This window comes from Parus major, chromosome 3, assembly GCF_001522545.3.
Source record: "Parus major isolate Abel chromosome 3, Parus_major1.1, whole genome shotgun sequence".
Classification (NCBI taxonomy): Eukaryota; Metazoa; Chordata; class Aves; order Passeriformes; family Paridae; genus Parus; species Parus major.
This window is the reverse complement of record NC_031770.1, coordinates 6,424,451-6,441,960: the sequence shown is the minus strand read 5'-3', so window position 1 is coordinate 6,441,960 and position 17,510 is coordinate 6,424,451. Positions and strand designations below refer to the sequence as shown.

The 17,510-nt window shown below is 42.7% G+C and overlaps 1 protein-coding gene and 1 long non-coding RNA gene across 6 annotated transcripts in view; one reads left to right on the top strand and one right to left on the bottom strand.

The window, feature by feature from the left end:
• The window catches only part of MACROD2 (mono-ADP ribosylhydrolase 2), an 850,223-nt gene extending 836,300 nt beyond the window's left edge, over positions 1-13,923 (bottom strand). For 2 of the 5 annotated variants that reach the window (XM_015620846.3, XM_015620847.3), the window contains exons 1-2: positions 13,448-13,921; positions 9,610-9,726 (exon numbers count right to left, since the gene is read on the bottom strand). In XM_015620846.3, the coding sequence (XP_015476332.1) occupies positions 9,610-9,726; positions 13,448-13,493 (163 nt within the window). In that variant the 5' untranslated portion in view covers positions 13,494-13,921. Of the gene's footprint in view, positions 1-9,609; positions 9,727-11,285; positions 11,531-13,447 lie in introns of those variants that run through there. The other 3 variants (XM_015620850.3, XM_015620848.3, XM_015620849.3) reach the window with 3 other exon arrangements.
• Positions 13,924-14,086: 163 nt separating this feature from the next.
• LOC117244133 lies at positions 14,087-17,206 on the top strand. Its single transcript, XR_004496641.1, has 2 exons — positions 14,087-15,251; positions 16,047-17,206. It is a non-coding gene; the product is annotated as an uncharacterized LOC117244133 (long non-coding RNA).
• The last annotated feature ends 304 nt before the right edge of the window (positions 17,207-17,510 follow it).

The window sequence follows — 17,510 nt, the reverse complement described above, 5'->3', positions numbered from 1 at the left end:
TTGTTCTTTCCCTCAGGGAATTGTCACCCATATGTTGCTAGGAGACAAAAATGACCAGGTACTTGAGCGAGACAAAAGAAGTTGCCAAGCTCAGGGGAGAGCTGCAGCTGGCTACTCTCTCTCTTTACTTGGGGGTTCCTCTGGGAAGGGCAGAGATATTGATACAGGGAACTTATAACTAAGCTTATATAACTATAGTTTACTGTGTAATCAAGTGTGCCCACAACAGATAGTCCTTTGCTATGAAACAACAGGATTTCACCTATCGTTTAAGACTCATAAAGCATAAACTAGTGCTCCAAGAACCGGTAAAAACTGGATCTTTAGTTTGGATTTGTAGCATTTTCTTTCCCCTACTCCCTGAGATACCAGATGCAATTTGCTACCCTGAAGAATGCTGGAGGTTCAACCCAAACAGCAAGGGACAGAGGAAACTTTGAATACTTGAAGACAACTCTACCACTATTCATTTGTGTTGCAAGTCATGTTTGCTTCATTCAAGGACTTAAAAAATGCAGATTAATACAAACTCTCAAACAGTTATAAACTCACTAGCACTTAGCAGAAAGATCTAGTTCTATCTTCTTTAGGTATCTACCTAGAAATGAAAGACACACCAAATCTCAATATAAGATTTAAGTCAATAGAAGAATGTCTGTGTACATCACCTATTCTGGATTTAGCTATTTGCAGTACACTTACAATCCTTCCCCTGTAAGAACACTGCTGGGAATGCAGGAAGAGGGGCAAAAACAGAACAGAACTCTACTACATCTTTAAATATGACTGACCTATACTCTCAGTGACAGCTACTTGAAGTCTGGGGTTTGCTGTCAGTGGATGCAGATTCATTAGGAAATCCCACCAAAGGACAGCACTACAACACATGTTGGTAGGTGAGCAGTAGAGTACTCTATGCAGAAAACATTACATTGAGCACATGGAAATAAATCCAGTGCAGGCTGAACTTCAAGTCAAACCCATGCAGCAAATGGAAAACACAGAACTTGGAGCACCTTTACAGTCTAACCAGCCATACCAAGGAGACCATCAAAAAAGCCCATCATTGCATAAACAAGCCTTGGTGAAAAAGCAAAGGGCAGGACAACGCAGGGAAGTGTTTTAAAGACAGAGGTGCAACCAGTTTCTTCATATCCACACTTTCTTCATACCTGCTCTGCATTAGAGATGGACTGAGTCTTTTGGACAGGAACCTTTGGGTAAACTCTAGAGCAGTTGTTTCTAACACGACACTTGACCACCAGCTCCCAAGTGCAAAGTGCAACTTAGTGCAAAGGTGCTTGCAGAGAACTACTTCCACTCTCAGAAATAAATGTACTGGCAACATCAGCACAAGACTGAGAAGCTCCATTTTCCAACATGTGCATTCTATAGCATCCCATCCCCAAAAGTCATCTGGAAATTTTGGTGAAGGCCCTTGTGACACATTTCTGCAAACGTGCCAATTCAACATGCAATAGCCTCCAAGTCTCAGGACAGTCTCTGTGCACATTGTGTTTCTCCCTCACACCGAACATTGAAATAGAAAATATTTCTCAGAATCATTTCAATGGTTTTCAAAGCTGTGCAAAATCCAAATTTATCATCTTTCAACTGGATTGTTAAGCCTTCTCTCTAGCACAGAAGAACATTTTCTGGGAATCATAAAAAACAAGCAGCACTTACTACAGGGCTGAGAATTTTCTCTCAACTAGATTTTCCAAATACACACCAGCTAGATGCCCTCGTGTGGAGAAAGCCACATATCACTTCACAGCATAACTACTACCATTTCATGGTTGACTCAATGAACTTAGAGGTCTTTTGCAGCCTTAAAAATCCTACAATTCTACACTACATTTATTCAGACCTTCACTGGCTTGTTAAGAGACTTTTCTACATGCTGAGCAGTTTGGGTCTACTGAATCAAAAAGAGGAAGCCAGGCTTATGTTATTTCCAGTGACTGGGTTTGTAACACGTGTAATCAAGTGTTTAACTGTGCATGAAGCAAACATAGGTACACATGAAAGTCAGTTAACACGATCCAAGCAGAGAGCTGGGTGAGCTTAAACTGCACCAGTGACCCCCCAACATCAACAAGGGAATTAAAGCAGTATCATTACTTCATTTGAGTGTGAGGTTAGTTTTCAAACTTGTTGCAAACCTCCTACACCCAGAGTTGGATGGCCTACCCTGCATCGTCACTAATTATAAAGAGCCAGACAGCAAATCCTAGTTGAGTCAATAGCCCAGCACCTTCATAAATATCCATCATATCTAAGCTACATCAAATTAAACCAAGACATATCAATCTCTACCTGTCTAATCAAAAGAGGGTTCAATCTTCTGCCAAAGGACATCAGTTTTTTCCACCTGCATTTGAAAATATCTCAGTCACATAACCAGGCAACAGATCCACATTAGCGAGCCATGACAAGGGTACAATTTAACAGCTTGGTTTTGGCCTCAACCTAATCATAGGCACACGGCTTCTAATCAGTCTGGCACATTGGCTCACATCTGTCTGCAAAAGACTATGAGGACATATGCCACAGTCCATCATAAATTATAGATTAGGGCATTAGCAAGCTACCATACTGAGCAAAACTAGATGACTTACTGAAAATGACTTTGTAGAGCAATACATTAATTTGGGGGTCTGATCTTGCAATCCCCCACACTCAAAAAAACCTCACCCTTTATATATAAAAAGTAGAAAAAAATAATAATCAAAGAAAGTATAGAAGCCAAAATACATAACCTGTTACTTTTCCCCTGCATATATTAAACTGTCTTACTCAAGTCAGCCACCAAAATATTCTAAGCTGGAACCTACAATTTTTCTCAGCAGTTTCTGAGGAACAGCACATCCCAATTTAAAGCATCACTGCTGCTAAAGCCGTCCTCCCTCACACCCTGAACGACCCTGCCAGCTGACAGCACACTGCATCATCCTGACTTCCTAACTCTACTAAATATTTCCTTAGGGACCTCGGTACAAAACTTCAGCGCAGTGACATTCAGCAACTACAAAAAAAGGATTGTTTCTCACATTGCACAGGACATTGAAACATACACAGGAAGCTTGAAAGTTATTAATCCAGTCAAGATTCATATCACCAGTAATTAAACATTAAAACTACCCTTTCTGGCAAAGATGTGCCTAACTTCCCTTTGCATCTCCATCTACCATCCCTCTCCAAAACTCATCAAAAGCTTGCAGAGTCTCAATAACGACACCAATTTATCAATTTATTGTTGAAAGCAGCATCCTTTCCTACGGTTAACTTTTGCCCCTCAAGGAGCTGTCTGCCAGTGTAGATAAGAGAGCTTTCTCAGCTGTATGCAGAAGAGTCACAAAATAATAACTCTGCCCAAGACCTGTATAAGCTTAATGCTGTGTGGAAGTTACCTTGTTAAAAAAGTCACAGAGCAGCAGCTTAAAGAGAAGCCATCATCTTAATTACATCAAGGACAAGTGATTTACTTTCTTAGAGAGAGGATTAGCTACACTGGATTTTGTGTTCGTAATCTATGTAAACAGATCTGAACTTTTTAATAATCATAATCTCATACTTGCTGAAAGCAAGAAACTTTTTTGTTTTTACCAAGAACACTTCAATGCAAACTGTAAAACAAGCGCCATCTCTTTTGGCAGCTATTCCATCCTATAAAGGATATTTGTGTGAAGCTCACCAGAGAATTACAAGGTCAACTAAATACATCTTCAGTCTTTCTGTTTCTTGTAGTTTCCCTTCACCCCTTACAATAAACACACTAATTTACCTACTTTTATCAGGGATATGACTAACTAGAGATAATTCACCTCCAGAAACAAACCAAGACACACATAGATTGTTGCTCAGTTTATGCTGAACTTACACCTGAAGAGTTATTCCCATCTCTGTACTGTGCAAGTCTATCTTTGGAAATCAATAGCCAAAGTATGTATTGGGAAAGCCAGAAAGGTGTGTGGGGCTACCAGATCACATGGTCAGATTTGCACCCCTCTGCAGCTTCAATTTTGTTCAGGACACATCCTGAAAGGGCAGCCAAGAGCCTGAGCAAAGCAGAGCACACAGGGCTCTGGTTACACCCTCCTGTCCTGGCAGCCTTGGGTATCTGTTAGAGCCAAACAAATACCAACTCAGCCTTAAAAGTTACTCCATATTATGCCATGGGTACACAGACTCCTGGACACCTCAAGCACAGACTATGAAGCTGCAAACATGGTTTGCTCTTCTTACACCTCTTAATTCCTTTGCTGCTTCTTTAATATGCATATAACATGGACTGAGAGCAGAAATGAGCAAACAGATTTTCAGCCATATCCACAAAAAGCATGTTAATTTCACAAGTTTTCAAAATACCTAATTACCATGATCCTCACACAATTCACAGCAACTACAGTTGTCAGTTTTTTTCATGGTGCTTCCCCAGTTATTATAACACAACAATTAATAAGCAGTGCTCTCCATGTGCATCTAGGAGACACAGTTTTCTAACCTTAAACACACCAGTCTTGAAGAGACCTTCTGGTAAGGTGTTTAGCTTGAGTAACAGTGGTATGCCAATAGATGAAAAGTAAGGACAAAACAAAATACAGCATGAGTTTAAGCAAAGCTGGAATTCACATTCAGGGCCACAAGTAACAGAGAAGACCCTGAACAGTGGCACACAAGTTATTGCTGCTTTCTGTGAGTACTCACCACAAAAACTGCTGCACTCTGAACTTCATCAAACCAAGAGTTTCAGTAGCAAAAGGATCTCTTTTTTTTGAGACAGCAAAAATTACACTAAGTTGTCTCAACTGACTTTCCTCCTTGTCACTCAGCTAAAAATCTGTTATAAAGACAGTTGCTACAGTCATTTTAAGAAAAAAAAATCACAATGAAAGCTGATAGACTTGGACTTTTGGTGGGGGGACGGTCTTGAAGTACACAGGTTTCACACAGCTCTCACCAACAGAACTTGTGATTGTTCAACTTGTCTAACAATCTCAATGTTCTAGTTGAACATAATTTCTTTTTCTGTACAAATCACTGATAATATTGAGTGGTTTAGAGAGATGCCATTTCTTACTTGTCTGGCTGAATTTCACTGCAGCTTAGTAGTGGTGTCACTTTCCCAATTCTGTTTAATACTCATCACCTTGGCTCCTAGTTCCTGCAGGACAGATAGTCGGATCAAGCAGGGCTGCATGGAGATACTGGGCTCTTTGGAGAGTACTTGTGTTAGTTACCCATCTCAAGAAATCCAGGTCAGAGCTAAGTGTTACCACACATCTTTCCACCATGAAGCATTTGGAGTGGCTCAACCACACGCTTCATCTCTAATCTTGTGTCAACCCACTGTGAATATTTAGAAAGCTACACATTCATAACACAACAATGCTTTTATTAAATCCAAACCTTATTATTATACATAAAACCCTCAGTGTTAAAATAGATTAATTTGAATAGTTTGAGCCATATCATTTTCTTAAAAAATAGCAGATTAAAAAGATTCAGAGACTGCCAAAACTTATTTCAAGACTTATTTAAAAGGACTGCAGACCTTTTGTGTCATTTAACCTTAAACAAAAATAAACTCAGTTACCGTATCCTTCCATTTTAACTTCATCCTCTGAAAAGTAGTTCTTACCACTAGCAGAGATCTTTAAACCACTACCTGAATTTGCTGTTTTCTTGGCATCACTGTCATACCAATGAATTCTAGGGGCTGTAAGAGTCAGCAGGACTATCACCTGCCTGGAGTTAAACAATATCACTTATTCCATTTTCTGAATTACCCAATTAATACAAGATGTTGTTCTACTCCGTGACAACGAAATTTCCAAGACCCTAACTTTTAAAAAGGCTTTTCAGAAAAGTTTTCAGAAGTCATCTCTCAAATTCACCGCTGCAGAGTAAAGATATCTTTGGGAATTAGTGTGTGGCTAACAAAAATCTAATGTATGTATTTAACTTCAAAATACACTCTAGTTGTTAGTCTACATTGTGGCATTTTATTCACTGAGCAACATAAGCTCCTGTTGCTGTACAAGATGAGTGCCTAACAAAGCAGAATGTAATAGATAGCACTGAAACAAAGGAATATAAATTCCAGAGCTTCATAAAACAAGTTCATTATTCACATGTTGTCAGGAAGACACTCTGTTTCAAAGTACATGAGAAAAAGATGAGATGTGTGTGCTTTTGGTATATCTGAAGGGTAACAAGTAGGGAGAACGATGTGTTACACTATATTCACACTAGCCAACCCTCTGTGGCAAGCTCATTCTTTGTTTCCAAAGCAGATAGCTCCTCATTTCCCTAACACAGTTAAACCAGAAAAAGCTTATATTTACAGGACCACTTCAAGAACAAAAGTTGTCTTCTACCATCCCCTCTTGACATTAAAGAAGGCCTCTTGTCACTAACTGTCCCTTTTCCTTCCACTGATGTAACACTTGATCTCTGAGATCCACTTGTGCAGCCTGGTAAGTGGCACACCAAAAATCAGGGGTATTGACAGCACAGCCCTTCTGGAAATGAACATATGCACATCAGACTGCTTCCCTCAGCTCAGAAAAGTGGGCACCAAGCTTAGTCTTTGCAGCCCACATTGTGCCACCCTCTTCCCAAAACCAAGACTTAACACAAACATTGACAAAATTCCATGCCAAAACGTACACCAACCTAATTTCTTACGGCTAGTCATGTCCATGTGAGGAGACCAGCAAAAAACGTAGGTTCTTTTTTAATCACAGCAGAGCATTTTAAAAGACACTGCCTCTTTGAACTTCCAAATGTTCTGTAATAGCTTTGCTCCTACAAAGAGACAAAGCCCTTTGTCAGCTGCCATTCAGAATTCAGTACCTTTACTCCTCAGGAGCCTTTACATACATCCCTCTGTTACGTTACTCTATTACAAAGTCTATCACAAAAGACTTTGCCAAAACACTGAACTTGCACCAAGCTTTGCTGCTTTTCTTCAGAATTTAGTTCTGAATACAACTTCTATCGAAGCATGGAGGAGGGGCTGGGAAAAACTTTCTTCCACAAACTAAGGCGTGTGCTTCCAATTTGCCAATAAAGAGCACCCACAAAGTACCCTGGCAGTGAGATTAGTTCCTTCCCAATATGAAACCCTTGTATTATTTCACAAAAATTTGTGCAGCACTGAACACCTGTAATCTCCAGTTGAGTGGCTGTGGGGATGGCTGCCAGCTCAGATGTTCTGCCCTTCTATAGCTTCTTACTCCAGCAGCTGATTGATTGTGCCTGCTTCGCTTGATTTGTTCTTGGTTGCTTTCTTGATTTCTCCTCATCTCTCTTCCTGAACAGCCACTCTATGCTTTACTAATCAATCTGTCATTTTTTTTTACTGTATATGGTATTGGCAGTGAATTGTAAGGATTTTTTTCCAAATTCCCCATCAGTTGTTGTTTTGGCTTGACAAATATACAGATTTTATTTTCACCATCACCACCCTTCAGACCCCTTCTGTTTGTCAGTGCAAGCAGCCACCTTTCATTTGAGGAAAATACCAGAACTTGAGCATGGCACTGTCGGGTCATCACCAATTCCATCACACCTGGAGTTTCACTTGTTCTCTCCAGAATCTCATTCAGGCTGTACCTGTTGCCTTCTGTATGTCACATCAAACACAACAAAAGCTCTCATCAGCAATAAGATTTAAATTCTATTTTTTTCATAATTCAGCTCAAAAAGACAGCTTTTAGACACACTTGATACCTTCAGAACAGGGCCAACATTTAAGAGAAATAAAGTTTGAAAGAGATGCAGTAGCAGTCACATTAATACACTTATTTCTTTTAATTGTCCTAATCAGTTGGAATGTGAATGGAAAGCAGCCCAACCTTCCAGAAGTTCACTATTACACATGGCTTACTTACAACAAATACATCAAAGAAAAGGAGTAACTATGGATATTTTCTCGTGAACGTACAGTAGCAGTACAGTAGTAGCTCAAGTAGCAGAGAAGTGTTCCAGCACAACTTTTGCCTTCCAGCATTTTTTGCAGTGTACTGGGTACTAACGGAAAGAATGCAAGAGCAGCTACAAGGAAATAAATTCACCACTGCCATGATTCAATAGCCACATATTAGACACTGACATTTTGCTTCTGTGAAGTGTAACAGCAATCACAACATAAATCCACACCTTGTCAATTGCAGCAGCCCAAGTAATGCAACATCTGTGAATTTCAGTGCTTTATAGAGAATCTGAGAGTAGCTGGAATAAAAACATAGTTTGGGCTAAGAGGGATAGAGTCTCCCAGTTAAGCCACATGACATATGCCATATTCCCATATACCACAGGCCTCAAAAATCAGCTTGAGAGAAGTCAGGTAATTGTTTTTATTTTTATGCAGCCTTTGTTTTCCAGATGGACAGGCTTTCTGATGTTGTAAGATATAAATGACCTACTCAAATGGGAGAAAGAGGTCTATGGGTACTGATGTAATACAGCTACTCAGCAGGGCTGAAGAGCTCAGCAATCTCTTGACATATTTTCAGTTTGAAAATTATTCCAGATGCTTTTAGGAGTAGACAACAGCAATGGCTGCTTTTGACAAGGACATCTGAAAATCTGAGCTCCTTCAGATTGTGCTAAAATAAGTGTTACAGCTTTCCATTTCTATTAAAAACAGCTGATTGAGCTGATTAGCTCCAGCCCTCATTTCACCTGGACTATCACCATAAAAACCATGTTCACCTGCAGCCACAAGGTTACTCTACACACATCTTCACCCAGGCCAGTATTTGCCTTTAATGGTCAAAACATAACAAAAGGGTCAGAAAATTAGTCCTGTATCTGCAGAGACGGGAAGCACTTTAGGTCTCACAGATACCCCTTCAAAAAAAAAAAGCTACAGGGTTCAGCAAGTAGGATAGCAAGCCACAGGGAAAAAGAGGTGGAGGAAACCAGCGCAGAAGCCATCTCTATCCCTCCACACCCTTGTGTGAATGAAAGGAATTAACTGAAGAACAAGGAACTGTTACAGAATTACTTGCAGAGTAGAGAAGACTGTAAGCAAACTGGATTCACATTTTTGGTCAGTTCTCACTGCAAGTATTTAGACAACTCTACTGGTGATCACAATCATGGTAAGGCTGCAGATGCTAAGGAAACAGGAGTTAATCCAGGCCAGACTGATGTTCCTCAGCCCAAGAAAGGCAGGACCAAAAGTAAGGGAGGCTCATGTTCTCCAGTCTCTGGATTCTTAGAAAACAACACAACATGAACACTTCCCCTCTGCTTTTGGGTGACCTGCAATGCTGTTTTGCCCAGATTCCCTGTATCATTATGCTCACTAAGGTTAGGCATAGCTGACTGCTGGAGTATCTGGAAAGTAAGACTCATGCAGAGAAGATCTATTTTACACACTTAAGGGTTTGTGACTCCACCTGGGGATACCAGCAGAGTTTTGGGACACCAGTAAGGCTTTAAGAAATTTTGCTGGGGTTTCCAAACCCCGTCCCAATTTTAGCCTATCGCTGTTCATAACAATATGGGTTCTAAGTCTTGGCCTTCCTAGAAGTAACTTCAGACTGAGAAAACAGAGTGCTCTATATTTGAGGACTCCTCCACTTTACTTACCCTCACTTTCGCTCTTACTTTTTAAGTCTTCCATCCATGTTGGAATAGTTTTCAATGCAACATAATCCCCCAAGTACTCTTTGCGTCTTTCTTCCAAGGTCATCTTCAGCAAACGCTCTGTTTAGGGGAAAGAGAAATGAGCAAAGTTTTGCAAGCTTTCACATGTTGTTGCACATGAGCCACGCCAGTGAGCAATGCAGTGCCCTTGATGAATGAAATGGTATTTGAGAGGACTCCTGGGTTCCCAACTTTAGTAGGGAATTGTTTGCTAGGGAGTATTCAGACATGAAAGTCTGTTCTGTAGGTTCCGCATTTGTAAACCAGAACTAAAAAAACAAAAGTTCAAGTAAAGGCAGGGAGCATGGTGGAAAATTAATAAAATGCTAGTACATAACAAAAGAGATCAGAGCTACAGCAAATGTTCTGTCAGTTGCTAGATGTCTGGGGTGGTAAAAAAGGGAAGTTTAGCTTTAGACATTTCCATCTGAACATTAACAGGACACACCTGGTTCCCACACTAAAGTACATATAGACAGTTGTTTTTGTTTTCTCCTGAGAACATCATCACCTCTTTTTACAGATGTTTGTGAAAAGTAAAGCCTCAAACACTGCACAAGCATGACAGCTACTGCCAACTTCACTCTACTTCATACCCTGCTATAAATGGACTTTTACAGTAAAAAAAAAAAGCCGTCCAAATGACCCAAAACTGTAAGCAACCCCAGCACTTCAGCTGATTTTTGCAGTCACATCCTCTTTTCTCTCCCTACCTCATCAATGCTTAGTATTAGCTCAACACAAGATGAAGTGCTTTTTCCCTCCCAAAAGAAAAAGGATAAAGAAAAAGAACAGAAGCACAACACCCATCATACTCTACTCAAGTTTCTGAGTCTGTTTTTACCAGTAGCACTGTGCTACTTTAACCACACTAACAGGTTTTCTTGACATGTTAATCGGTAATAAATGCTCTTCAGTGACTGTAGAATTTTTAGGGGTGTAGGGAAAAGTTAGACCTATGTTATATGCATTTTACATAAAGAATTAGGCAAACATAAAAATAACATTTTCATCTCAAGTTCAAGAGGCAGCAAAAGATGAACATGGAAACTGCTTCTCAGATCAAACCTTAAAAAACCAAGAAAATCATGGGGGTCTGGTCTGAGGTTCTTTTGTTTGTGCTTTTTCAAAATAAAGTTTCCTAATTATTTAGGCTGCAGTCAGCACAGTCTAAGGCAAGCTTTGAGCACAGCCTCCCTTAACAAAATAAGTTCATTCTGGTACTTTTTGACAGTATTAAAAATTTCTTCGGTAGACAGAAACATTTCTCTCTCCTTATTCAGCCTGGTGTCTCAGTGGGATATTTACACCTGCCAAGCAGAACGGACATAACAAGGGTCACCATTCTGCACACCCACCTCCATTACCTGAGCTCCAGGCATACAAAACTCCAAGTATCTGAGGTGCACCTGGAAGTCCTAAAGGCAGGCAGACCTGAGAGCACATCAGTTCTGAGGGACTGAGCAGATCAAATCTGGGTTCAGCCTTTTGCTGAACAGGAGACACAGTCAGTCCTTTGCCTTCAAAACACAAGTTCTTCTCTACAGGAAGGTTTTACAAAAGTTTGCTCTTGTGAGTCAGCATCAAGAACTTAAATTGAATCTTAATTATACACAAACCTCCCAGAGGATGCTCCCAACAGCCTTCACTGCAAGTACAGTTTCCTGCCTGTGGCAGAAACTTGGGAAGTTTGCAGGCAGCCCAGTCCTGTGTCTAAGGCTCTGAAATCACCTCCACTCCTGCTCCGTTTCAGCTGTCCTCAAGGACGATCTCCCCTGGGAGGATGTGGACCAACCCTTAATTACCAAGAAAGTAATTAAGAAAAGCAAGCATATTGTCAGTGGGTTTGAACTCAATATTCAGCAATCAGTGCTTTTTTCCTTTTGAGAAGTGCTTCAGAATATAAAAGGCAGAGAGCAACTGCACTCAGAGCTTCATGGGAAGAGCAGAGCCAGTGAGCACAGCCAGCTTTGCAGGGGTTCAGGGGTGCCTGTGAAGGCAAACCTGACAAAAGATTGTTTAGCTTCTGTAGTTTTCCTCTCTAGTAAACCAGGTACTTGATAACAACAATGCTACAGGGCTAAAAACTGAATGGCAATGCCAGCAATGAAGAGAGAAGCTTTTTCTGCCCTCCTCACTCAAAGTACTCTGGGCCAACACTATCAGCATGGTGCTGGAACAGTTACTGGAGCAGAAGACTGGCAAATGCTCTTTGTTCTCACTGGGCAAAAAGACAGGGAGTTGTGGCCAGCTAGCACTCAAAAATGCTTTCTGTATGGAAAAACCTCAGCAGCACTGAGCAGCGCTGATTTGAATTCAGTAACATCACCATGCTGATGGAGACCACCATCCTCACAGCTCCACCAAAAGTGTGTCAGCAGCTCCAGTTTCCAGGTCCTCCACTCTGCCCTCCTTACTAAAGGTTTGAGTTCACCTGCCAGACTATGAATTCACAGACAGCAACACAGCTGAAAGAGACAAGTGGGAGTAATAAGAACATTCACTAGAGCCTACCAGTAACTTTTCCCCATCTGCCCCTTGCATTATTTGAAGGTAAAACATACGGCATTAAGGGAAAAGTCAGTTATAATTGATCACACATAAACAATGCTTGAGATAATTTAACTGTACCTTCTTCATTGAAAGCAGAAGCTTCTGTCAGGTAGAAATTTGTGGCTTCACCTTTACTACAGAAACATGGATTGTAATATGGTTTGAAAGAAAAAGACTCACTTCATTTGAGAGGAGTTTGACAGGAGCAACTAACCTACAGAAAAATAAGTTCATTTGTGTTTTAACTATTTTTCCTTAGAAAGGTGCACTTGAATCCTGTTCTTTGAACTGGTCTTCTGCCTGCTTAGTTCGAAACATACAACAGTCACAAGAGTGATAGAAGAAAAAAAACATAGCACTTAAAATATGACCCTCTGATCTGTTTTTCTTCCTCTCCTCATCTATTACTACATTATTTGGAACACACTGGGCAAGAAGCTTTCCTCCTCACAGATATCAATGTTGCACGTCCATTTTTTTCTTAATTTTTACACTGCTCTCCGTGGGATCATTATAAAGTACCAAAAAAATAATGTCTGCATCAAATGCTTGGCCCACAGTTTTCATGCTCTGGAGTTTGGCTTAGGGGTTTCATAAACTGAGAATACACAGGCGGGTGTCTTAAAACATATATAAAACTACATAAATAGTTCAAAAGATAGGATGTAGGAGTGCTCAGACTCCCATACCCCAAACATTTCACCCCGGCTGAACGACACTAGAATCTAAACTGATTACAACCAATGATCCCAATAAACCATGTTTGACCTCAGAAAACAAACCCATTGAAAGGAGAAAAAGCACGTTTTGAGACCCCGTGCCCAACTTTTCGGCCTGAAACACTCCCAACAAGGTGACTTGGGGGCGGGAAGCCCTCAGGAGAGGGGTTGTTTACCGCCCGCCCTCGCTCCCTTCCCTCCTCCCCGGGGCTCCACTCCTCACGGATACGCCGAGGTGTGGGGGAAACATCCCCAATTCCCGCACTCCCGTGCTGCCATGAAAGCTGTTTCAACCAGGAGACCCCAGGACAAACGCAGAGAGCACGGAGTTTCCCCTTCCCCACCCCGTCCCCTAAGCCGCGGCCGGCGAGAAGCGCTGCCGGACACCCCGCGGTGAGGCGGCGGCTCTGAGGGCACCGGGACTATCCCCCTTCCCTCGCTCCCTCCCGGCTCAACGTGGGCTTAAAGGCGGGAGAAGCGGGCCCGGCCACCGGGAAGGGCAATAATACCTTTCTCCTCCCGCCACAGCTTTTTCCGCTTGTTGCCGGGGTACATGGTGGTGTGGCTGGCGGCGGCTTTGAGCTGCAGGTTCCCCAGGCTCACGAGGGGGTGGAGGAGACGCCGCGCCAGAGCCAGAGCCAGAGCCGAACGATACGGACGCCCCGCGCCGCCGCTGCCGCCGCTGGTACCGCTGATCCCGCCGGCTCCGGCTCCGCGCCCGCCGCACGGTGCCCGTCAGCCGGGTCACGCCTCGCTCTACCCCGACACCCCCGCAGCGCCCGCCCCGCTCCCCGCCGCCCGTTGGCTCCGGCAGCCGCCGCTCAGCAGCCACCTCCTCCTCCTCCCGCACCGACCAGGAGGAGCCTGAGCGCGGTGGCGCCGGGTCGCCAGGATTTGGGGGAGTGTGTTGTGCGGGGACACGGCGTGGCGGGCGCTCGGCTGCGACACTGCGCGCTCTGCGCCGTGCTGGCGCTCGGAGCCCCCGCGGGGCGGGAGGGAGGGAAGGAGCGGGCGGACACCCCTGTCCCGTCCCGCCCCGCCTCCGCCCCCCGCCCGCCTCCTCCGCCCCTCTGCTTCCGGGTTGCGGCGGTACCGGGCTGTGCCCGGGGCGGCGGGGCTGTTGCCGAGCGACAGCGCCGGGGCCCGGGCCCGAGCCTGGCCGGGCTCGCCCGCTGGCCGGCGCCTCCCGTGGGACGACTGCACCCGTGCGGCCCCGGAGCGTCGGGAACGCAGGAAACTGCCCCGGCGGGTTTAAAAACCGGTGCCGGGCTGAGGTTTCCGGGAGCGGAGCTCCGCTGGTGTGTCCAGAGAAGGGCAAGAGAGCTGGTGTAGGTGTAGAGTCTGGAGCACAAGTCCTATGAGCAGCGGCTGAGGGAGCTGGGGATGCTCAGCCTGGAGGAGAGGAAGCTCAGAGGTGGCTTTATCACCCTCTAGAACTCCCTGAAAAAAAGGCTGCAGCCATGTGGTCCCATGTAATCAGCGTCAGGACAAGAGGACATAGTCTTTAGCTGGGCCAGGGAGGTTCAGGTTGGAAATTAGAAGGAATTTCTTCACAGAAAGGGTGATTAGACATTGGGATGGGCTTCCCAGAGAGGTGGTGTTACCACTCCTGAAGGTGCTCAGGAAAATGTGTCACTCGGTGCCATGTTGTAGATGACAATCTTGTGTTTACTCGAAAGTTGAACTCGATGTCCTCAAAGGTAATTTCCAACTTAATTGATAATAAGATTCTGTGACTCCTGGGATCCCTACACCATGCCCCCTACTCACACTTATTGTGAAAATCACTGCTGGATGCAGCAGAGGCCAAGGTCCACCCAGCTCCAAAGGTCAGGGAAGGCACCTTGGCCCCTGCACCACTCAGCTTTCTCTGTATCAGGAGTAATTTTCTCCTTCACACCAACTTCCATGGACTAAGTAAATAAATAGAAAAGCTTTCCTGCAGCTGTGCAGATGCTCTTAGCTTCACTTGTGCCCCCATGGAGGGAAAGGCCCTACCCCATGCAGGTGAATAGATTTAGTCCTGGAGCACAGCAGGTGCTTGACTTAGAGCAGGAGTGATGAGGGGCTGGTGTGACAAAGGACATGTCACAGCCTCACTGTGCTTATTATCTGACACAGCTTCACCAAGACACAACAGTTCACGGGGGTACGGAGAGGTCTGATTGAAGTCAAACACAGGGTCTAAATCTGTTCATATGGAAAAAGGAATTCCAGCTAAATTATACAGAGAATGTCTTGTGTACAGCCCCTGGTCAAGGACTGCCTTTTCTCTTGTGATCCACTCTTGAGCTTCACCTGTACCAAAGAAAGGTGAGGTACAACTTAGCAACATTTCAGTAGCAACGCTTCACTTCTTTTCTCATAGTTTTTGCTAAACACAAGCATTAGCATCTCTACTATAACCATTAATCTCGGTATGGTTCCTTTCAGTAAAATCATTAATCTTATCCCACTCAGTGATGCAGGGAAGAACCCAGTTTACCTTTTAATAAATCAGACTGAGTCCTCTTTACAAGGCATATTTGAACATTCATATTAGAGCCCTTCCTGAAGGGTTGTTGTTATCTTTACCTGATTTCTTCACTTTGCCCAGGTGATATGCCTTTCTAGCCCAAGCACAATTTTTTCATCTTGATAATAAAAATGAGAGAGAAACCAACAGGTAAATTTTTCTTTTCTTCTTTTACATCCATTATGTGGAGCAAATATTTGAATGCATATCCTAGACCATTGAATATTTACCAAGCTACTGAATATTCTAGTGTCCTGTGGGATCTGTTCCACATTTTATAAATCAATGTTTATTGGACCAGAAGGGGAGAAAGAGAAAACTTAGCTCTCTTCCTGTAGAGGCCATCTGCATGCATTCTGCAGTCTCATTTGTAAAAGCAGCTACAATAGCCATAATTTTGGAAAATATCTAAAACAAGTATGTACATATATAAAAGGAAAAAAAAATTAAGCCTGATGTTTACACCTAGACCAAAAATGAAAGACAAGATAAAAGACAGGAATAAAACTGCTCTTCAGCTTAAAAATAGAAGTGTCCAAATGTTGCAATTCCAATAAGAAAATTCTTACTGCATTTTACATTTTTTTCTTCAGGTGCTGGTGATACAATTGATCCCACTGAAGGAGTAAGAAATTTTGCCATTGACTGATATCAGCATGACCTGACTTCTTACACTTGTTGATTCTGGAGGCCTGAAGGCAGAGGAACAATCAGCATCATCATACATGGCGGGAAAATTCACCTCAAAAGTAGCATTTCAGTATGTGGATGAAAATCAATCATGCTGCAAACTGGGAGATCATTTTCTGAGAACACTGTAGTGAGCTGTATATATTGAGGGCTAAAGCAATGCTCAGAAGGGCTTAGAAATGTTCTGTTGAAAAAAAATGAGCATGAAAATGGCACCAGCAGAAAATTGGTGTTGGTCTAATGATCTGTGTGTATTTAGTCCATCCAGGGCCTAGTGAACTAGGTTCAGAATGGTGACTGCACAGAGGAAAACTGGGGAACATCCAAAATTAGTATTTAAGAGATACATAGCCTAGGCAGAATACTAATAGCTGCAAAATGAACATTTAACATATGGATAAAGTAATGACTGGTTAGAGAGCTCCCATCAGAGATATAATAGGAAATGTAAATTAATATGAGAGTGAATACTATGCTATAGAAGTGAATAAATGTACCAAAGGAGAGCTAGAGCCTCAATCCAAACTGCTGGATCATCCAACCGAACCAGCATTAAGGCCCCTACGTGCAACATTTCCACTGCCATCAACCATCCTGACCAAAATAAAGGCAGTGGCACAGCAGATCCTGCTCTGAGCCCACCACAGAGCCAAGCTGAGCAGATCCAGGGCCCTGCAGGAGGCAGACTGGGGCCACTGGATGAGCAGGGGCTCCATGGGGGCCCAGCTGTGGTGTGGCACGCCAGGACAGAGTTGGTTTGAGATACAGATTTTAAAGAAAGGATCCAAATATCAGTTGCTGGAGAAACAGAGAGGATGGGAATGGAAGCTGGCTGTTGTTCCAAGTCTCGATAGTCTTGAAAACATTTGAAAAATTCTGTGTCAAAGAGGAAAGGGCAAACTGGTGTCACCTTCACAACCTCAGCGTGATGCAGGGTCAGGGCCCATGTTTCTGGACATTCAACCGTGGGCAACAAAACTGGGCAGTTTTGTGAGAAAAGGCATGAAGTTCAATAAGAAGAAAATATGTATGAAAATGGCAATAAACAGCTCTTTGCATTGTTTACCGTGGAAAAAATTCTTTGTTATTCACATTGTTTATTCAATTTTTCCTTGAATACAGTGAAAAAGGTAAATATGAAATTAGGATATCTTAAAAGTTCTTACTTTATAATTTAGATATAATTTAATAATTATATCTAAATTTAAATTTAAATATAATAACTTCTAAAGTTCAGTTGTATTGATAAAAATTTAAAATGCAGATCTATATTTAGATTATTTCCTCAATTTCTACCTCATTAAAGAAGAAAGCAACAGAACATTGTGGACAGTTTCACACTTCAAGAAAAAATTCATTCGTCGTGT